We start from the raw sequence: 23722 nt of genomic DNA, 5'->3' as shown, positions 1-23722 counted from the left end.
GAGGTGCTGGTCCTGATATGTCACATGGAGTATTATCTCCCGATCACGCACCGCAGTGATATCACTATACTGATTGTGCATCTGCAGTATGTATGTCTGTTGTGGGAGGCAGAAGGGAGCCAGCATTAGGAGGAGGTGCTGGTCCTGATATGTCACATGGAGTATTATCTCCCGATCACGCATCGCAGTGATATGACTATACTGATTGTGCATCTGCCAGTATGTATGTCTGTTGTGGGAGGCAGAAGGGAGCCAGCATTAGGAGGAGGTGCTGGTCCTGATATGTCACATGAAGTATTATCTCCCGATCACGCACCTGAGTGATATCACTATACTGATTGAGCATCTGCCAGTATGTATGTCTGTTGTGGGAGGCAGAAGGGAGCCAGCATTAGGAGGAGGTGCTGGTCCTGATATGTCACATGGAGTATTATCTCCTGATCACGCACCTGAGTGATATCACTATACTGATTGTGCATCTGCCAGTATGTATGTCTGTTGTGGGAGGCAGAAGGGAGCCAGCATTAGGAGGAGGTGCTGGTCCTGATATGTCACATGGAGTATTATCTCCCGGTCACGCACCGCAGTGATATCACTATACTGATTGTGCATCTGCCAGTATGTATGTCTGTTGTGGGAGGCAGAAGGGAGCCAGCATTAGGAGGAGCTGCTGGTCCTGATATGTCACATGGAGTATTATCTCCCGGTCACGCACCGCAGTGATATCACGATACTGATTGTGCATCTGCAGTATGTATGTCTGTTGTGGGAGGCAGAAGGGAGCCAGCATTAGGAGGAGCTGGTCCTGATATGTCACATGGAGTATTATCTCCCGGTCACGCACCGCAGTGATATCACTACACTGATTGTGCATCTGCCAGTATGTATGTCTGTTGTGGGAGGCAGAAGGGAGCCAGCATTAGGAGGAGGTGCTGGTCCTGATATGTCACATGGAGTATTATCTCCCGATCACGCACCTGAGTGATATCACTATACTGATTGTGCATCTGCCAGTATGTATGTCTGTTGTGGGAGGCAGAAGGGAGCCAGCATTAGGAGGAGGAGCTGGTCCTGATATGTCACATGGAGTATTATCTCCCGTTCACGCACCGCAGTGATATCACTATACTGATTGTGCATCTGCAGTATGTATGTCTGTTGTGGGAGGCAGAAGGGAGCCAGCATTAGGAGGAGCTGCTGGTCCTGATATGTCACATGGAGTATTATCTCCCGGTCACGCACCGCAGTGATATCACTATACTGATTGTGCATCTGCAGTATGTATGTCTGTTGTGGGAGGCAGAAGGGAGCCAGCATTAGGAGGAGCTGGTCCTGATATGTCACATGGAGTATTATCTCCCGGTCACGCACCGCAGTGATATCACTATACTGATTGTGCATCTGCAGTATGTTTGTCTGTTGTGGCAGGTAGAAGGGAGCCAGCATTAGGAGGAGGTGCTGGTCCTGATATGTCACATGGAGTATTATCTCCCGTTCATGCACCGCAGTGATATCACTACACTGATTGTGCATCTGCCAGTATGTATGTCTGTTGTGGGAGGCAGAAGGGAGCCAGCATTAGGAGGAGGTGCTGGTCCTGATATGTCACATGGAGTATTATCTCCCGGTCACGCACCGCAGTGATATCACTATACTGATTGTGCATCTGCAGTATGTATGTCTGTTGTGGGAGGCAGAAGGGAGCCAGCATTAGGAGGAGGTGCTGGTCCTGATATGTCACATGGAGTATTATCTCCCGATCACGCACCGCAGTGATATCACTATACTGATTGTGCATCTGCAGTATGTATGTCTGTTGTGGGAGGCAGAAGGGAGCCAGCATTAGGAGGAGGTGCTGGTCCTGATATGTCACATGGAGTATTATCTCCCGATCACGCATCGCAGTGATATCACTATACTGATTGTGCATCTGCCAGTATGTATGTCTGTTGTGGGAGGCAGAAGGGAGCCAGCATTAGGCGGAGGAGCTGGTCCTGATATGTCACATGGAGTATTATCTCCCGGTCACGCACCGCAGTGATATCACTATACTGATTGTACATCTGCCAGTATGTATGTCTGTTGTGGGAGGCAGAAGGGAGCCAGCATTAGGAGGAGGTGCTGGTCCTGATATGTCACATGGAGAATTATCTCCCGGTCACGCACCGCAGTGATATCACTATACGGATTGTGCATCTGCCAGTATGTATGTCTGTTGTGGAAGGCAGAAGGGAGCCAGCATTAGGAGGAGGTGCTGGTCCTGATATGTCACATGGAGTATTATCTCCCGGTCACGCACCTGAGTGATATCACTATACTGATTGTACATCTGCAGTATGTATGTATGTTGTGGGAGGCAGAAGGGAGCAAGCATTAGGAGGAGGTGCTGGTCCTGATATGTCACATGGAGTATTATCTCCCGATCACGCACCTAAATGATATCACTATACTGATTGTGCATCTGCCAGTATGTATGTCTGTTGTGGGAGGCAGAAGGGAGCCAGCATTAGGAGGAGCTGGTCCTGATATGTCACATGGAGTATTATCTCCCGGTCACACACCGCAGTGATATCACTATACTGACTGTAAATCTGCCAGTATGTATGTCTGTTGTGGGAGGCAGAAGGGAGTCAGCATTAGGAGGAGGTGCTGGTCCTGATATGTCACATGGAGTATTATCTCCCGATCACGCACCTGAGTGATATCACTATACTGATTGTACATCTGCAGTATGTATGTCTGTTGTGGGAGGCAGAAGGGAGCCAGCATTAGGAGGAGGAGCTGGTCCTGATATGTCACATGGAGTATTATCTCCCGATCACGCACCGCAGTGATATCACTATACTGATTGTGCATCTGCAGTATGTATGTCTGTTGTGGGAGGCAGAAGGGAGCCAGCATTAGGAGGAGGTGCTGGTCCTGATATGTCACATGGAGTATTATCTCCCGATCACGCACCGCAGTGATATCACTATACTGATTGTGCATCTGCCAGTATGTATGTCTGTTGTGGGAGGCAGAAGGGAGCCAGCATTAGGAGGAGGTGCTGGTCCTGATATGTCACATGGAGTATTATCTCCCGTTCACGCACCGCAGTGATATCACTATACTGATTGTGCATCTGCAGTATGTATGTCTGTTGTGGGAGGCAGAAGGGAGCCAGCATTAGGAGGAGGTGCTGGTCCTGATATGTCACATGGAGTATTATCTCCCGATCACGCACCGCAGTGATATCACTATACTGATTGAGCATCTGCCAGTATGTATGTCTGTTGTGGGAGGCAGAAGGGAGCCAGCATTAGGAGGAGGTGCTGGTCCTGATATGTCACATGGAGTATTATCTCCCGATCACACACCGCAGTGATATCACTATACTGATTGTGCATCTGCAGTATGTATGTCTGTTGTGGGAGGCAGAAGGGAGCCAGCATTAGGAGGAGGTGCTGGTCCTGATTTGTCACATGGAGTATTATCTCCCGATCACGCACCGCAGTGATATCACTAAACTGATTGTGCATCTGCAGTATGTATGTCTGTTGTGGGAGGCAGAAGGGAGCCAGCATTAGGAGGAGGTGCTGGTCCTGATATGTCACATGGAGTATTATCTCCCGATCACGCACCGCAGTGATATCACTATACTGATTGTGCATCTGCCAGTATGTATGTCTGTTGTGGGAGGCAGAAGGGAGCCAGCATTAGGAGGAGGTGCTGGTCCTGATATGTCACATGGAGTATTATCTCCCGATCACGCACCGCAGTGATATCACTATACTGATTGTGCATCTGCCAGTATGTATGTCTGTTGTGGGAGGCAGAAGGGAGCCAGCATTAGGAGGAGGAGCTGGTCCTGATATGTCACATGGAGTATTATCTCCCGGTCACTCACCGCAGTGATATCACTATACTGATTGTGCATCTGCCAGTATGTATGTCTGTTGTGGGAGGCAGAAGGGAGCCAGCATTAGGAGGAGGTGCTGGTCCTGATATGTCACATGGAGTATTATCTCCCGGTCACGCACCGCAGTGATATCACTATACTGATTGAGCATCTGCAGTATGTATGTCGGTTGTGGGAGGCAGAAGGGAGCCAGCATTAGGAGGAGGAGCTGGTCCTGATATGTCACATGGAGTATTATCTCCCGTTCACGCACCGCAGTGATATCACTATACTGATTGAGCATCTGCCAGTATGTATGTCTGTTGTGGGAGGCAGAAGGGAGCCAGCATTAGGAGGAGGTGCTGGTCCTGATATGTCACATGGAGTATTATCTCCCGATCACACACCGCAGTGATATCACTATACTGATTGTGCATCTGCAGTATGTATGTCTGTTGTGGGAGGCAGAAGGGAGCCAGCATTAGGAGGAGGTGCTGGTCCTGATTTGTCACATGGAGTATTATCTCCCGATCACGCACCGCAGTGATATCACTATACTGATTGTGCATCTGCAGTATGTATGTCTGTTGTGGGAGGCAGAAGGGAGCCAGCATTAGGAGGAGGTGCTGGTCCTGATATGTCACATGGAGTATTATCTCCCGGTCACGCACCGCAGTGATATTACTATACTGATTGTGCATCTGCCAGTATGTATGTCTGTTGTGGGAGGCAGAAGGGAGCCGGCATTAGGAGGAGGTGCTGGTCCTGATTTGTCACATGGAGTTTTATCTCCCGATCACGCACCGCAGTGATATCACTATACTGATTGTACATCTGCCAGTATGTATGTCTGTTGTGGGAGGCAGAAGGGAGCCAGCATTAGGAGGAGGTGCTGGTCCTGATATGTCACATGGAGTATTATATCCCGTTCACGCACCTGAGTGATATCACTATACTGATTGTACATCTGCCAGTATGTATGTCTGTTGTGGGAGGAAGAAGGGAGCCAGCATTAGGAGGAGGTGCTGGTCCTGATATGTCACATGGAGTATTATCTCCCGGTCACGCACCGCAGTGATATCACTATACTGATTGTGCATCTGCAGTATGTATGTCTGTTGTGGGAGGCAGAAGGGAGCCACCATTAGGAGGAGGTGCTAGTCCTGATATGTCACATGGAGTATTATCTCCCGATCATGCACCTGAGTGATATCACTATACTGATTGTGCATCTGCCAGTATGTATGTCTGTTGTGGGAGGCAGAAGGGAGCCAGCATTAGGAGGAGGAGCTGGTCCTGATATGTCACATGGAGTATTATCTCCCGATCACGCACCGCAGTGATATCACTATACTGATAGTGCATCTGCCAGTATGTATGTCTGTTGTGGGAGGCAGAAGGGAGCCAGCATTAGGAGGAGGTGCTGGTCCTGATATGTCACATGGAGTATTATCTCCCGGTCATGCACCGCAGTGATATCACTATACTGATTGTACATCTGCCAGTATGTATGTCTGTTGTGGGAGGCAGAAGGGAGCCAGCATTAGGAGGAGGTGCTGGTCCTGATATGTCACATGGAGTATTATCTCCCGGTCATGCACCGCAGTGATATCACTATACTGATTGTGCATCTGCAGTATGTATGTCTGTTGTGGGAGGCAGAAGGGAGCCAGCATTAGGAGGAGGTGCTGGTCCTGATATGTCACATGGAGTATTATCTCACGATCACGCACCGCAGTGATATCACTATACTGATTGTGCATCTGCAGTATGTATGTCTGTTGTGGGAGGCAGAAGGGAGCCAGCATTAGGAGGAGGTGCTGGTCCTGATATGTCACATGGAGTATTATCTCCCGATCACGCACCGCAGTGATATCACTATACTGATTGTGCATCTGCCAGTATGTATGTCTGTTGTGGGAGGCAGAAGGGAGCCAGCATTAGGAGGAGGTGCTGGTCCTGATATGTCACATGGAGTATTATCTCCCGATCACGCACCTGAGTGATATCACTATACTGATTGTGCATCTGCAGTATGTATGTCTGTTGTGGGAGGCAGAAGGGAGCCAGCATTAGGAGGAGGAGCAGGTCCTGATATGTCACATGGAGTATTATCTCCCGATCACGCACCGCAGTGATATCACTATACTGATTGTGCATCTGCCAGTATGTATGTCTGTTGTGGGAGGCAGAAGGGAGCCAGCATTAGGAGGAGGAGCTGGTCCTGATATGTCAGATGGAGTATTATCTCCCGATCACGCACCGCAGTGATATCACTATACTGATTGTGCATCTGCCAGTATGTATGTCTGTTGTGGGAGGCAGAAGGGAGCCAGCATTAGGAGGAGGAGCTGGTCCTGATATGTCACATGGATTATTATCTCCCGGTCACGCACCGCAGTGATATCACTATACTGATTGTGCATCTGCCAGTATGTATGTCTGTTGTGGGAGGCAGAAGGGAGCCAGCATTAGGAGGAGGTGCTGGTCCTGATATGTCACATGGAGTATTATCTCCCGATCACGCATCGCAGTGATATCACTATACTGATTGAGCATCTGCCAGTATGTGTGTCTGTTGTGGGAGGCAGAAGGGAGCCAGCATTAGGAGGAGGACTTGGTCCTGATATGTCACATGGAGTATTATCTCCCGATCACGCACCTGAGTGATATCACTATACTGATTGTGCATCTGCCAGTATGTATGTCTGTTGTGGGAGGCAGAAGGGAGCCAGCATTAGGAGGAGGAGCTGGTCCTGATATGTAACATGGAGCATTATCTCCAGGTCATGCACCGCAGTGATATCACTATACTGATTGTGCATCTGCAGTATGTATGTCTGTTGTGGGAGGCAGAAGGGAGCCAGCATTAGGAGGAGGTGCTGGTCCTGATATGTCACATGGAGTATTATCTCCCGGTCACGCACCGCAGTGATATCACTATACTGATTGTGCATCTGCAGTATGTATGTCTGTTGTGGGAGGCAGAAGGGAGCCAGCATTAGGAGGAGGTGCTGGTCCTGATATGTCACATGGAGTATTATCTCCCGGTCACGCACCGCAGTGATATCACTATACTGATTGTGCATCTGCCAGTATGTATGTCTGTTGTGGGAGGCAGAAGGGAGCCAGCATTAGGAGGAGGAGCTGGTCCTGATATGTCACATGGAGTATTATCTCCCGAACATGCACCGCAGTGATATCACTATACTGATTGTGCATCTGCCAGTATGTATATCTGTTGTGGGAGGCAGAAGGGAGCCGGCATTAGGAGGAGGTGCTGGTCCTGATATGTCACATGGAGTATTATCTCCCGATCACGCACCTGAGTGATATCACTATACTGATTGTACATCTGCCAGTATGTATGTCTGTTGTGGGAGGGAGAAGGGAGCCAGCATTAGGAGGAGGAGCTGGTCCTGATATGTCACATGGAGTATTATCTCCCGATCACGCACCGCAGTGATATCACTATACTGATTGTGCATCTGCCAGTATGTATGTCTGTTGTGGGAGGCAGAAGGGAGCCAGCATTAGGAGGAGGTGCTGGTCCTGATATGTCACATGGAGTATTATCTCCCGAACATGCACCGCAGTGATATCACTATACTGATTGAGCATCTGCCAGTATGTATGTCTGTTGTGGGAGGCAGAAGGGAGCCAGCATTAGGAGGAGGTGCTGGTCCTGATATGTCACATGGAGTATTATCTCCCGATCACGCACCGCAGTGATATCACTATACTGATTGTACATCTGCCAGTATGTATGTCTGTTGTGGGAGGCAGAAGGGAGCCAGCATTAGGAGGAGGTGCTGGTCCTGATATGTCACATGGAGTATTATCTCCCGGTCATGCACTGCAGTGATATCACTATACTGATTGAGCATCTGCCAGTATGTATGTCTGTTGTGGGAGGCAGAAGGGAGCCGGCATTAGGAGGAGGTGCAGGTCCTGATATGTCACATGGAGTATTATCTCCCGGTCACGCACCTGAGTGATATCACTATACTGATTGTACATCTGCAGTATGTATGTCTGTTGTGGGAGGCAGAAGGGAGCCAGCATTAGCTGGTCCTGAAATGTCACATGGAGTATTATCTCCCGATCATGCACCGCAGTGATATCACTATACTGATTGAGCATCTGCCAGTATATATGTCTTGTGGGAGGCAGAAGGGAGCCAGCATTAGGAGGAGGTGCTGGTCCTGATATGTCACATGGAGTATTATCTCCCGATCACGCACCGCAGTGATATCACTATACTGATTGTACATCTGCCAGTATGTATGTCTGTTGTGGGAGGCAGAAGGGAGCCAGCATTAGGAGGAGGTGCTGGTCCTGATATGTCACATGGAGTATTATCTCCCGGTCATGCACTGCAGTGATATCACTATACTGATTGAGCATCTGCCAGTATGTATGTCTGTTGTGGGAGGCAGAAGGGAGCCGGCATTAGGAGGAGGTGCTGGTCCTGATATGTCACATGGAGTATTATCTCCCGGTCATGCACCGCAGTGATATCACTATACTGATTGAGCATCTGCCAGTATGTATGTCTGTTGTGGGAGGCAGAAGGGAGCCGGCATTAGGAGGAGGTGCTGGTCCTGATATGTCACATGCAGTATTATCTCCGGATCACGCACCTGAGTGATATCACTATACTGATTGTGCATCTGCCAGTATGTATGTCTGTTGTGGGAGGCAGAAGGGAGCCAGCATTAGGAGGAGGTGCTGGTCCTGATATGTCACATGGAGTATTATCTCCCGATCACGCACCGCATGTGATATCACTATACTGATTGAGCATCTGCAGTATGTATGTCTGTTGTGGGAGGCAGAAGGGAGCCAGCATTAGGAGGAGGAGCTGGTCCTGATATGTCACATGGAGTATTATCTCCCGGTCATGCACCGCAGTGATATCACTATACTGATTGAGCATCTGCCAGTATGTATGTCTGTTGTGGGAGGCAGAAGGGAGCCGGCATTAGGAGGAGGTGCTGGTCCTGATATGTCACATGCAGTATTATCTCCGGATCACGCACCTGAGTGATATCACTATACTGATTGAGCATCTGCCAGTATGTATGTCAGTTGTGGGAGGCAGAAGGGAGCCAGCATTAGGAGGAGGAGCTGGTCCTGATATGTCACATGGAGTATTATCTCCCGTTCACGCACCGCAGTGATATCACTATACTGATTGAGCATCTGCCAGTATGTATGTCTGTTGTGGGAGGCAGAAGGGAGCCAGCATTAGGAGGAGGAGCTGGTCCTGATATGTCACATGGAGTATTATCTCACGATCACGCACCGCAGTGATATCACTATACTGATAGTGCATCTGCAGTATGTATGTCTGTTGTGGGAGGCAGAAGGGAGCCAGCATTAGGAGGAGGAGCTGGTCCTGATATGTCACATGGAGTATTATCTCCCGATCACGCACCGCAGTGATATCACTATACTGATTGTGCATCTGCAGTATGTATGTCTGTTGTGGGAGGCAGAAGGGAGCCAGCATTAGGAGGAGGTGCTGGTCCTGATATGTCACATGGAGTATTATCTCCCGATCAAGCACCGCAGTGATATCACTATACTGATTGTGCATCTGCCAGTATGTATGTCTGTTGTGGGAGGCAGAAGGGAGCCAGCATTAGGAGGAGGTGCTGGTCCTGATATGTCACATGGAGTATTATCTCCCGATCACGCACCTGAGTGATATCACTATACTGATTGTGCATCTGCAGTATGTATGTCTGTTGTGGGAGGCAGAAGGGAGCCAGCATTAGGAGGAGGTGCTGGTCCTGATATGTCACATGGAGTATTATCTCCCGATCATGCACCGCAGTGATATCACTATACTGATTGAGCATCTGCAGTATGTATGTCTGTTGTGGGAGGCAGAAGGGAGCCAGCATTAGGAGGAGGAGCTGGTCCTGATATGTCACATGGAGTATTATCTCCCGGTCACGCACCGCAGTGATATCACTATACTGATTGTGCATCTGCAGTATGTATGTCTGTTGTGGGAGGCAGAAGGGAGCCAGCATTAGGAGGAGGTGCAGGTCCTGATATGTCACATGGAGTATTATCTCACGATCACGCACCGCAGTGATATCACTATACTGATTGTGCATCTGCAGTATGTATGTCTGTTGTGGGAGGCAGAAGGGAGCCAGCATTAGGAGGAGGAGCAGGTCCTGATATGTCACATGGAGTATTATCTCCCGATCACGCACCGCAGTGATATCACTATACTGATTGTGCATCTGCCAGTATGTATGTCTGTTGTGGGAGGCAGAAGGGAGCCAGCATTAGGAGGAGGAGCTGGTCCTGATATGTCAGATGGATTATTATCTCCCGATCACGCACCGCAGTGATATCACTATACTGATTGTGCATCTGCCAGTATGTATGTCTGTTGTGGGAGGCAGAAGGGAGCCAGCATTAGGAGGAGGAGCTGGTCCTGATATGTCACATGGAGTATTATCTCCCGTTCACGCACCGCAGTGATATCACTATACTGATTGAGCATCTGCCAGTATGTATGTCTGTTGTGGGAGGCAGAAGGGAGCCAGCATTAGGAGGAGGTGCTGGTCCTGATATGTCACATGGAGTATTGTCTCCCGATCACACACCGCAGTGATATCACTATACTGATTGTGCATCTGCAGTATGTATGTCTGTTGTGGGAGGCAGAAGGGAGCCAGCATTAGGAGGAGGTGCTGGTCCTGATTTGTCACATGGAGTATTATCTCCCGATCACGCACCGCAGTGATATCACTATACTGATTGTGCATCTGCCAGTATGTATGTCTGTTGTGGGAGGCAGAAGGGAGCCAGCATTAGGAGGAGGTGCTGGTCCTGATATGTCACATGGAGTATTATCTCCCGGTCACGCACCGCAGTGATATCACTATACTGACTGAGCATCTGCAGTATGTATGTCTGTTGTGGGAGGCAGAAGGGAGCCAGCATTAGGAGGAGGTGCTGGTCCTGATATGTCACATGGAGTATTATCTCCCGATCACGGACCGCAGTGATATCACTATACTGATTGTACATCTGCCAGTATGTATGTCTGTTGTGGGAGGCAGAAGGGAGCCAGCATTAGGAGAAGGAGCTGGTCCTGATATGTCACATGGAGTATTATCTCCCGATCACGCACCGCAGTGATATCACTATACTGATTGTGCATCTGCAGTATGTATGTCTGTTGTGGGAGGCAGAAGGGAGCCAGCATTAGGAGGAGGTGCTGGTCCTGATATGTCACATGGAGTATTATCTCCCGGTCACGCACCGCAGTGATATCACTATACTGATTGTGCATCTGCAGTATGTATGTCTGTTGTGGGAGGCAGAAGGGAGCCAGCATTAGGAGGAGGAGCTGGTCCTGATATGTCACATGGAGTATTATCTCCCGATCACGCACCGCAGTGATATCACTATACTGATTGTGCATCTGCAGTATGTATGTCTGTTGTGGGAGGCAGAAGGGAGCCACCATTAGGAGGAGGGGCTGGTCCTGATATGTCACATGGAGCATTATCTCCCGATCACGCACCTGAGTGATATCACTATACTGATTGAGCATCTGCCAGTATGTATGTCTGTTGTGGGAGGCAGAAGGGAGCCAGCATTAGGAGGAGGTGCTGGTCCTGATATGTCACATGGAGTATTATCTCCCGATCACGCACCTGAGTGATATCACTATACTGATTGTGCATCTGCCAGTATGTATGTCTGTTGTGGGAGGCAGAAGGGAGCCAGCATTAGTAGGAGGAGGTGGTCCTGATATGTCACATGGAGTATTATCTCCCGATCACGCACCTGAGTGATATCACTATACTGATTGTGCATCTGCCAGTATGTATGTCTGTTGTGGGAGGCAGAAGGGAGCCAGCATTAGGAGGAGGTGCTGGTCCTGATATGTCACGTGGAGTATTATCTCCCGATCATGCACCGCAGTGATATCACTATACTGATTGTACATCTGCCAGTATGTATGTCTGTTGTGGGAGGCAGAAGGGAGCCAGCATTAGGAGGAGGAGCTGGTCCTGATATGTCACATGGAGTATTATCTCCCGGTCACGCACCGCAGTGATATCACTATACTGATTGTGCATCTGCAGTATGTATGTCTGTTGTGGGAGGCAGAAGGGAGCCCGCATTAGGAGGAGGTGCTGGTCCTAATATGTCACATGGAGTATTATCTCCCAATCACGCACCTGAGTGATATCACTATACTGATTGTGCATCTGCCCGTATGTATGTCTGTTGTGGGAGGCAGAAGGGAGCCAGCATTAGGAGGAGGAGCTGGTCCTGATATGTCACATGGAGTATTATCTCCCGGTCACGCACCGCAGTGATATCACTATACTGATTGAGCATCTGCAGTATGTATGTCTGTTGTGGTAGGCAGAAGGGAGCCAGCATTAGGAGGAGGAGCTGGTCCTGATATGTCACATGGAGCATTATCTCCCGATCACGCACCTGAGTGATATCACTATACTGATTGTGCATCTGCAGTATGTATGTCTGTTGTGGGAGGCAGAAGGGAGCCAGCATTAGGAGGAGGTGCTGGTCCTGATATGTCACATGGAGTATTATCTCCCGATCACGCACCGCAGTGATATCACTATACTGATTGTGCATCTGCCAGTATGTATGTCTGTTGTGGGAGGCAGAAGGGAGCCAGCATTAGGAGGAGGTGCAGGTCCTGATATGTCACATGGAGTATTATCTCCCGGTCACGCACCGCAGTGATATCACTACACTGATTGTGCATCTGCCAGTATGTATGTCTGTTGTGGGAGGCAGAAGGGAGCCAGCATTAGGAGGAGGAGCTGGTCCTGATATGTCACATGGAGTATTATCTCCCGGTCACGCACCGCAGTGATATCACTATACTGATTGTGCATCTGCCAGTATGTATGTCTGTTGTGGGAGGCAGAAGGGAGCCAGCATTAGGAGGAGGTGCTGGTCCTGATATGTCACATGGAGTATTATCTCCCGGTCACGCACCGCAGTGATATCACTATACTGATTGAGCATCTGCAGTATGTATGTCTGTTGTGGGAGGCAGAAGGGAGCCAGCATTAGGAGGAGGTGCTGGTCCTGATATGTCACATGGAGTATTATCTCCCGATCACGCACCTGAGTGATATCACTATACTGATTGTGCATCTGCCAGTATGTATGTCTGTTGTGGGAGGCAGAAGGGAGCCAGCATTAGGAGGAGGAGCTGGTCCTGATATGTCACATGGAGTATTATCTCCCGATCACGCACCTGAGTGATATCACTATACTGATTGTGCATCTGCCAGTATGTATGTCTGTTGTGGGAGGCAGAAGGGAGCCAGCATTAGGAGGAGCTGGTCCTGATATGTCACATGGAGCATTATCTCCCGGTCATGCACCTGAGTGATATCACTATACTGACTGAGCATCTGCAGTATGTATGTCTGTTGTGGGAGGCAGAAGGGAGCCAGCATTAGGAGGAGGTGCTGGTCCTGATATGTCACATGGAGTATTATCTCCCGATCACGCACCGTAGTGATATCACTATACTGATTGTGCATCTGCCAGTATGTATGTCTGTTGTGGGAGGCAGAAGGGAGCCAGCATTAGGAGGAGGAGCTGGTCCTGATATGTCACATGGAGTATTATCTCCCGATCACGCACCGCAGTGATATCACTCTACTGATTGTGCATCTGCCAGTATGTATGTCTATTGTGGGAGGCAGAAGGGATCCAGCATTAGGAGGAGGTGCTGGTCCTGATATGTCACATGGAGTATTATCTCCCGATCACGCATCGCAGTGATATCACTATACTGATTGTGCATCTGCAGTATGTATGTCTGTTGTGGGAGGCAGAAGGGAGCCAGCATTAGGAGGAGGTGCTGGTCCTGATTTGTCACATGGAGTATTATCTCCCGATCACGCACCGCAGTGATATCACTATACTGATTGAGCATCTGCAGTATGTATGTCTGTTGTGGGAGGCAGAAGGGAGCCAGCATTAGGAGGAGGTGCTGGTCCTGATTTGTCACATGGAGTATTATCTCCCGATCACGCATCGCAGTGATATCACTATACTGATTGTGCATCTGCAGTATGTATGTCTATTGTGGGAGGCAGAAGGGATCCAGCATTAGGAGGAGGTGCTGGTCCTGATATGTCACATGGAGTATTATCTCCCGATCACGCACCGCAGTGATATCACTATACTGATTGTGCATCTGCAGTATGTATGTCTGTTGTGGGAGGCAGAAGGGAGCCAGCATTAGGAGGAGGTGCTGGTCCTGATATGTCACATGGAGTATTATCTGCCTCCGAGTAAAGGGAGGTGTTTGCAAGAAGCAAACCAAAAGACAAATACTCCTCATTTCCCAGGTGTTTTTAGCTGGATCCTGCATGGATCAGTCAGATCCCTCATTTCAGTCATATACGTCTGATCAGTCATATCAGTAAATACTTATGTTAGTTGGGCGCCCACTATAGTTAGTACGCTCATACCCCCACTATCCATGTCGGCATGGAGTTAATTTTATATAGTGTGACAAGCGCAGGGAGCCACCGAGGCGAAGTGCGAGGGGACGTGAAAACTAAGCAAATAGCTTAGTGGGCGCCCAAGTAACATATAAGTACCTATCAGTCAGATCCGTCAGATCAATCAGATCCATGCAGGCTTTTCTGTGTAAAAATACCCCACGGCTAGAACCAGCCCCGGGCTCAAAGAGCTGGTCCCGGTTTTAGAAATTCAGGACGTCGGGCTAGTGTATGAGGGCCGGAACACTTCTGCACAGTACAGTATGTACATTTGAGTTTTCCAGATATGAGACATGATTTTTATAGAGTTTCATCTCCAAAATGCAGCTTTTATCCAACATTTCATCAAACTAACCCCATCGCTCTAACCTCATTCCCTGGGACACGGTCTCATCTTCTAGCCAGGATATCTGTACAGCTTATTTACTTAATTCTTACACAGCGATTGGTCCTTACCTCAATGTCTCGGACATCCATTGTCTCTTGCATCTCAGAATGCAGAGAATAGCGGTTGTCTTGTAGAGTGTAGTGGCTGTCTCTCATCTTCAGCTCATCCTGTAACTCTCTCACTTGTAGCTGCAGCAATCGCTGGCTGTCTCTTAGACCCTGGGCTTCCAACAGGACTTCCTGAAACTAATATAGACACATTACCACAGCCTCACCGACCAATGGACTGTCACTTCCTAGAGGATTGTGTCTGTCACATAAAGAGTGGCTCCCTGTGACAATTGCTGTCTGACATGTATATGCCTTATCGCTCCACCCACCCCCCATCCCCCTACACATACTCTACAGCCAGGTAGTTATATTCTGAATACCTCAGTAAAAGCTTTATTCGGCCTTCCAAATCCCCAGTTGGTTCTGGGTTTTCCTTTGATTTTAAGATAGACCATGTATAGACTACAGCTACACCTACCCTCTATACCACACCTCTAAGTACTCAACTCAAGGGGGCCAACACCTCAACACTCTGAAAACATTTACTCCTAAGTACAATGGTCCATTCCAGATCATCAAGAAAGTGAATCCTATGGCGTTCCATTTAAGGCTTTGCCAATGCTTTTCTGTCTTCTCTCATCAAGCCAGTTATCACCTCCAAGAAATACAAGTCCTGCCATTCTAATAACCCTCTTCAGTGGAGATTGATGGACATCAAGAATATATTGTAGAACAGATGCTGGATTCCAAGAGAGTGCAAGGTCAAAATAATTTCTTGAAATGAGGGCTTGGGTGCCCGAGAAGCAAAAAAAAGCATTTCCAGACAAACATGGACCTAGTGGCTCCTTAACCCTTCCTCAAGTATGGGGGTTACTGTTATAAGGCTGCACAAATGCCGCTGGACCCAGTTGTTACTACGCAGCTGAGACACCTTCCTTATCGCTGGTTACATTTAGAGAGGCCTTTGATTGGATCATGTTTATAGGAAAAGGCTAAGAAGGCTTGGTTTCCTTACCTCTTACAATGTTTCGGCACAGAAGCTGACCTGCCCTTGCTGCTGCCCTGACTGCTCTTAAGCTGGGTACACAATGGAGCGACCGCCAATCATTCCGGCTTTACTAATGATTTCCCTTGAGTACAGAACTAGTAGTAAATCAGTATTCCGTGGCTGCCAGCATTTAAGGTTACTTTGCCTGAAGAATCGGAGTAAGCCCCTTTATGCGTCCCTCCCCAAACCACCACCTAACGCACAACAAAAATGACAAGACCTGCCGCTGATGCACTACAAAGAGGGCAAGTCCCACAGCCAACACACTACAAAGAGGACAGGTCTTCCAGCTGATGCACTACAAAGAGGACAGGTCTTCCAGCTGATGCACTACAAAGAGGACAAGTCCCACAGCCAACACACTACAAAGAGGGCACCCCCTTTATATGTTAGCTTTATTGCTGAACTATTTTGGGAGCACCACCAACCAAGCACCCTAGCGGTACCAGAGCCTAATTAGGTCCTATGTTGGTCTTTTGAATTTATAAAAACATATCACCTTGATTAATTTAGAGCATGTGACAATCCTTCTCTTCCTATACTGATACACTACAAAGAGGACAAGTCCTCCAACTGACAAACTACAAAGAGGACAAGTCCTCCAGCTGACACACTACAAACTGGACAAGTCCTTCAGCTGACACACTACAAAGAGGACAAGTTCTCCAGCTGAGGCACTGCAAAGAGGACAGGTCCTCCAGCCGACACACTGCAAAGAGGACAAGTTCTCCAGCCAATGCACTACAAAAAGGACAAGTCCTCCAGCTGATGCACTACAACAGGACAAGTCCTCCAGCTGATGCACTACAACAGGACAAGTCCTCCAGCTGATGCACTACAAGAGGACAAGTCCTCCAGCTGATGCACTACAAAGAGGACAAGTTCTCCAGCTGATACACTACAAAGAGGACAAATCCTCCAGCTGACACACTACAAAGATGACAAGTCCTCCAGCTGATACACTACAAAGAGGACAAGTCCTCCAGCTGACGCACTACAAAGAGGACAACTCCTCCAGCTGATAGATGTTCATATACAACCTGTACAGCGTTAATGGAAGCTTTAGAGCTGCGGTATAGGGGTACTCCTGACATGGTAGTCTATAGCATGTCTGTATCTTACTGTCTCTATGTCCATGCAAAGTCTCTTACCCTGGCTTCAGTCTCACGCTTCTGTATGTCCAACTCGAAGACTGTCTCTTTCAGAGACAACTCAATATTGTGTGCATTCTCACTTTCCTCTTTGAGCTTTTTAATCTGAGACTCCATGTCTCTCTTCTTCTCCAGCAGGAGGGCGTTCTGTAGAGCAAACAGGAGAGAGAGCTTATACAGTAGGCTGAATTTCTGCCTTCCATACCTCTCACCTCATAGTGCAACTTACTTTGTCTAACCTCCCCCTCAATCTGCACTCTCACCTATGTAACCTCTCACTTCACCTGGCACTCTCGCATGTCTAATCACTCAGCAGTCTCACCTCACCCTGATCTCTCATCTCACCCTGCACTCTCATCTATCTAACCTCACCCTGCACTCTCTAATGCCTGATCTGTCAGTCTCTTCTTACCTTGTTGTCTCACCATTCAGACCCGATCCTGCACTCTCACTTGTCTGATCTTGCAGTCTCGCCTGTCAAACCTCAGACCTCATTCTGCTCTCTCACTTGTCTCACCTCACTCTGCACTCTCATCTATCTAATCTCTCGCCTCACCTGGCACTCTCCACCTGTCTTATCGCCTTTGAGATCTCCACTTCCATACCTACTGGCCTCTGTGCCCTTACCTCACTCTTTAGACTTTGTAGACAAGGGGCAAATTGTCCTCGATTTAATGTAAGTTCCCGGTTCTCTTCTGTCAGAGACTGTAGCTGCAGAGTGAGAGACTGTTCCATGTGAGAAGCCTGGAGAGACAGATAGAGATGGGACTGAGCGTAAGTTATTCAGTAGCTAGATACAACCACTATAACATACAATACAGAGACACCCTTACACCAGAACATACAATACAGAGACACCTTTACACCAGAACATACAATACAGAGACACCTTTACACCAGAACATACAATACAGAGACACCCTTACACCAGAACATACAATACAGAGACCCCCTTACACCAGAATATACAATACAGAGACACCTTTACACCAGAACATACAATACAGAGACACCCTTACACCACAACATACAGTACAGAGATACCCTTACACCACAACATACAGTACAGAGACACCTTACAGATAGAGGAATATGGATATTGTACAGATCTGCCTTTTCATAACTAGGCAGTGACAATACATCACACAGAGGCTCTCATCCTAGTTGTATCCGTACCCGTCGTGTTCGCACGGATGACCGCTGATTAAGGTCTGCGCATGTTCATATTCACTTGCGACCTCACATTGCCGACTCCAACAAGCAGTGCCATTGTTACACCACGATATATCGGTGCTACAGTACGTGTCCCTCTGGTTACACCACGATATATTGGTGCTAGAGTATGTCTCCCTCTGGTATATCGGGGCCTACAGTACCTGTCCTGGCTACAGCACGGTATATCAGGGCCTACAGTACGTGTCCTGGTTACAGCATGGTATATCAGGGCCTACAGTACCTATCCCTCTGGTTACAGCACGGTATATGGGGCCTACGGACCGGTACATGTCCCTCTGGTTACAGCACTGTATATGGGGCCTACAGTATGTGTCCCTCTGATTACAGCACAGTATATGGGGCCTACGGACCGGTACATGTCCCTCTGGTTACAGCACTGTATATGGGGCCTACAGTATGTGTCCCTCTGATTACAGCACAGTATATGGGGCCTACAGTATGTGTCCTTCTGGTTACACCACAATATATCCGTCCTAAAGTATGTGTCCCTCTGGTTACAGCACAGTATATGGGGCCTACAGTATGTGTCCCTCTGGTTACAGCACGGTATATGGGGCCTACAGTATGTGTCCCTCTGGTTACAGCACGGTATATGGGGCCTGCAGTCTGTGTCCCTCTGGTTACAGCACGGTATATGGGGCCTGCAGTCTGTGTCCCTCTGATTACAGCACGGTATATGGGGCCTGCAGTCTGTGTCCCTCTGGCTACAGCACGGTATATGGGGCCTACAGTATGTGTCCCTCTGGCTACAGCACGGTATATGGGGCCTGCAGTCTGTGTCCCTCTGGTTACAGCACGGTATATGGGGCCTGCAGTCTGTGTCCCTCTGGTTACAGCACGGTATATGGGGCCTGCAGTCTGTGTCCCTCTGGCTACAGCACGGTATATGGGGCCTGCAGTCTGTGTCCCTCTGGTTACAGCACGGTATATGGGGCCTGCAGTCTGTGTCCCTCTGGTTACAGCACGGTATATGGGGCCTGCAGTCTGTGTCCCTCTGGTTACAGCACGGTATATGGGGCCTGCAGTCTGTGTCCCTCTGGCTACAGCACGGTATATGGGGCCTACAGTACGTGTCCTTCTGGTTACACCACAATATATCCGTCCTAAAGTATGTGTCCCTCTGGTTACAGCACAGTTTATGGGGCCTACAGTATGTGTCCCTCTGGTTACAGCACGGTATATGGGGCCTACAGTATGTGTCCCTCTGGTTACAGCACGGTATATGGGGCCTGCAGTCTGTGTCCCTCTGATTACAGCACGGTATATGGGGCCTGCAGTCTGTGTCCCTCTGGCTACAGCACGGTATATGGGGCCTACAGTATGTGTCCCTCTGGCTACAGCACGGTATATGGGGCCTGCAGTCTGTGTCCCTCTGGTTACAGCACGGTATATGGGGCCTGCAGTCTGTGTCCCTCTGGTTACAGCACGGTATATGGGGCCTACAGTATGTTTCCCTCTGGTTACACCACAAAATATCCGTCCTACAGTATGTGTCCCTCTGGTTACAGCACGGTATATGGGGCATACAGTATGTCTCCCTCTGGTGACAGCACGGTATATGGGGCCTACAGTACGTGTCCCTCTGGTTACAGCACGGTATATGGGGCCTACAGTACGTGTCCCTCTGGTTACAGCACGGTATATGGGGCCTGCAGTCTGTCTCCCTCTGGTGACAGCACGGTATATGGGGCCTACAGTACGTGTCCCTCTGGTTACAGCACGGTATATGGGGCCTACAGTACGTGTCCCCCTGGTTACAGCACGGTATATGGGGCCTGCAGTCTGTGTCCCTCTGGTTACAGCACTGTATATGGGGCCTACAGTCTGTGTCCCTCTGGTTACAGCACGATATATGGGGCCTACAGTACGTGTCCCTCTGGCTACAGCACGGTATATGGGGCATACAGTACGTGTCCCTCTGGTTACAGCACGGTATATGGGGCCTACAGTACATGTCCCTCTGGCTACAGCACGGTATATGGGGCATACAGTACGTGTCCCTCTGGTTACAGCACGGTATATGGGGCCTACAGTACGTGTCCCTCTGGTTACAGCACGGTATATCAGGGCCTACAGTACGTGTCCCTCTGGTTACAGCATGGTATATGGGGCCTACAGTACGTGTCCCTCTGGTTACAGCACGGTATATGGGGCCTGCAGTCTGTGTCCCTCTGGTTACAGCACTGTATATGGGGCCTGCAGTCTGTGTCCCTCTGGTTACAGCACTGTATATGGGGCATACAGTATGTGTCCCTCTGGTTACAGCATGGTATATGGGGCCTACGGTATGTGTCCCTCTGGTTACAGCACGGTATATGGGGCCTACAGTACGTGTCCCTCTGGTTACAGCACGGTATATGGGGCCTGCAGTCTGTGTCCCCCTGGTTACAGCACGGTATATGGGGCCTGCAGTCTGTGTCCACCTGGTTACAGCACGGTATATGGGGCCTGCAGTCTGTGTCCCTCTGGTTACAGCACGGTATATGGGGCCTACGGTATGTGTCCTGGCTACAGCACGGTATATGGGGCCTGCAGTCTGTGTCCCTCTGGTTACAGCACGGTATATCAGGGCCTGCAGTATGTGTTCCTCTGGTTACAGCACGGTATATGGGGCCTACGGTACGTGTCCCTCTGGTAACAGCACGGTATATGGGGCCTACAGTATGTGTCCCTCTGGTTACAGCACTGTATATGGGGCCTGCAGTCTGTGTCCCCCTGGTTACAGCACGGTGTATGGGGCATACAGTATGTGTCCCTCTGGTTACAGCACGGTATATGGGGCCTGCAGTCTGTGTCCCCCTGGTTACAGCACGGTATATGGGGCCTGCAGTCTGTGTCCCCCTGGTTACAGCACGGTATATGGGGCCTGCAGTCTGTGTCCCCCTGGTTACAGCACGGTATATGGGGCCTGCAGTCTGTGTCCCTCTGGTTACAGCATGGTATATGGGGCCTGCAGTCTGTGTCCCTCTGGTTACAGCACGGTATATGGGGCCTGCAGTCTGTGTCCCTCTGGTTACAGCACGGTATATGGGGCCTGCAGTCTGTGTCCCTCTGGTTACAGCACTGTATATGGGGCCTACAGTACGTGTCCCTCTGGTTACAGCACGGTATATGGGGCCTACAGTATGTGTCCCTCTGGTTACAGCACGGTATATGGGGCCTCCAGTCTGTGTCCCCCTGGTTACAGCACGGTATATGGGGCCTACAGTATGTGTCCCTCTGGTTACAGCACGGTATATGGGGCCTGCAGTCTGTGTCCCCCTGGTTACAGCACGGTATATGGGGCCTGCAGTCTGTGTCCCTCTGGTTACAGCATGGTATATGGGGCCTGCAGTCTGTGTCCCTCTGGTTACAGCACGGTATATGGGGCCTGCAGTCTGTGTCCCTCTGGTTACAGCACGGTATATGGGGCCTGCAGTCTGTGTCCCTCTGGTTACAGCACTGTATATGGGGCCTACAGTACGTGTCCCTCTGGTTACAGCACGGTATATGGGGCCTACAGTATGTGTCCCTCTGGTTACAGCACGGTATATGGGGCCTCCAGTCTGTGTCCCCCTGGTTACAGCACGGTATATGGGGCCTACAGTATGTGTCCCTCTGGTTACAGCACGGTATATGGGGCCTGCAGTCTGTGTCCCTCTGGTTACAGCACGGTATATCAGGGCCTACAGTACGTGTCCCTCTGGTTACAGCACGGTATATGGGGCCTGTGACGAAACCAGGCCACGCCCCTTTCCGTCATATGTTGTTCTCCCGCCTCTTTCTGCGCTTCAGCAAAGAGAATTGCGAAATGCCGGCGATAACCGGATATTATCACTGACTGTATTCATATCTGAGCTGTGTTCCCCAGACTGCTGTATACAGGGGACATCACAGGGCTGTATGTCGGACAATAATAGGATGTTATACTGAATAATCCAAATAGGTTATTCCATTAGGCTGAGTATGTGTGCTACTGGAGGGAAATATTCCCTCATGTTATGTAAATGACTGTAATATGTTCCCAAGGCTTTGTATACTGTATTCCATACTGTTACATATGCATATGAAGGCAAGAAGATAGTTTTCTGGGCACAGGAGAAACTGGTAGGGAGGATCAGCGTTGCCCGTGGTTACGTCACTGCCTCCAGGTCCTGTTCTTAGTAAACTGCGATGGTATCATGAATAAGGGATTTGTGACTATGAAGTTAATTATGGCAGTCTTCCCAAATGTATATTACTCAAATAATGCAACTGTATATGTGGAGACAAATGGTCTGGCTAGAAAGGACCAAATGATTAGATTGGAATGTGTTTATTTTGTGTAGTCTTAGGTTCAGGGATCATAGGAAATCTTTATAGGCTGTTTAGTAACAGAGACAACAGGTAGTGGCAGAGACTTCCACTTCCCCCCCAAATAACAAGAAGCTAAAGGATGGATAACACCAGGGTCAGTCTCCAGAGAAGAGATCTGTTTACATGAAGGTGTGAAACCCCTCACATACACAAGCTTCAAAGCCAGATGAACGGAGTGAGTTAATCAGCCCCTGGACAGGTAATAGGAGACCCTGTTACATTCATGCAACTGCACCCAGCATAGGAAGGGTTAAGAATTCCTGAGGGAGGGGGAGAGGGGTGCCTTTGGGATGTAAGTTGGTTTTTGCAGGGAGAGAGGGGAGAGATGTGAATGAGAGCCAGCGCTGGGAGTCGTGGACTAGCGTGTCCTGCCCATCTGAGCTTAATCTGAAGGTAACGTGGTAAGGTTCTGATAACGTGACTAATACTGATGGCCTTTCTGTATATAATGTATATAGACTGTAATTGCTGATTTTACATGTATAACCCGTGTGTAAAATAAAGGTAAGACTTTTGTACCTTTGCTATTGTGTATTCCTGTGCGATCTCTGGAACTCGGAGTGACCCTGGGGCTCTGCGTGAGGCATAAGTCGCGCTGCGCTGCTGCATGACCCCGGGATCATCACAATTGGTGGCAAGCGGTGGGGATCGCACACCCAAAGGAGGGAGAGCTAGGGGCTCGTATCTTGATGCGACCAGGCTCTGGAAACACAATAGCCAGTAATTGGCCAGTATTAGCTCATGTTTGAGGGACCTGGTAACCATTGTTCCTAACAAGGATGCCGGTGAGAAGAAAAAGTATACTTTGCGAGGGCATTAAGCGAGGGAAGAATTCCGCTTAAGTGCCGGCTTGTCCAGGGGACAATCCCTGCAAGCGAGGGAACGGCGGAGTGTGCCGTGGCCCAGAAACGGAAGCTGACGTAAGGGGGTCCAGCAAGTGACGCTGACCAAGCTCTACGAGTGCAGCCCGTGTGGAGAATGGCTCCAGGAAAAGGACAGAGACGTCCAAAGAGAGGCAAGAGGTGCCCACAGTCACCCAGAGCAGTGAGGCTCATAGATGAGGAATCGTCATGGAGTCGTCTGGCTGAGG

The 23722-nt window shown here is 49.3% G+C and overlaps 1 protein-coding gene across 1 annotated transcript in view; it reads right to left on the bottom strand.

The window, feature by feature from the left end:
- Positions 1-23722, bottom strand: part of BICDL2 (BICD family like cargo adaptor 2) — a 134698-nt gene that overhangs the window by 43760 nt on the left and 67216 nt on the right. Inside the window, exons 4-6 of the mRNA XM_083155133.1 lie at positions 17689-17805; positions 17062-17208; positions 14881-15057 (exon numbers count right to left, since the gene is read on the bottom strand). Coding sequence (XP_083011259.1) covers positions 14881-15057; positions 17062-17208; positions 17689-17805 — 441 coding nt within the window. The remainder of the gene's footprint in view (positions 1-14880; positions 15058-17061; positions 17209-17688; positions 17806-23722) is intronic.

The sequence above is a fragment of the Crinia signifera genome, chromosome 7 (assembly GCF_055691185.1).
Source record: "Crinia signifera chromosome 7, ASM5569118v1, whole genome shotgun sequence".
NCBI lineage: Eukaryota > Metazoa > Chordata > Amphibia > Anura > Myobatrachidae > Crinia > Crinia signifera.
Note: the sequence above shows the minus strand (reverse complement) of the source record. Positions and strands in the feature narration are given on the sequence as shown.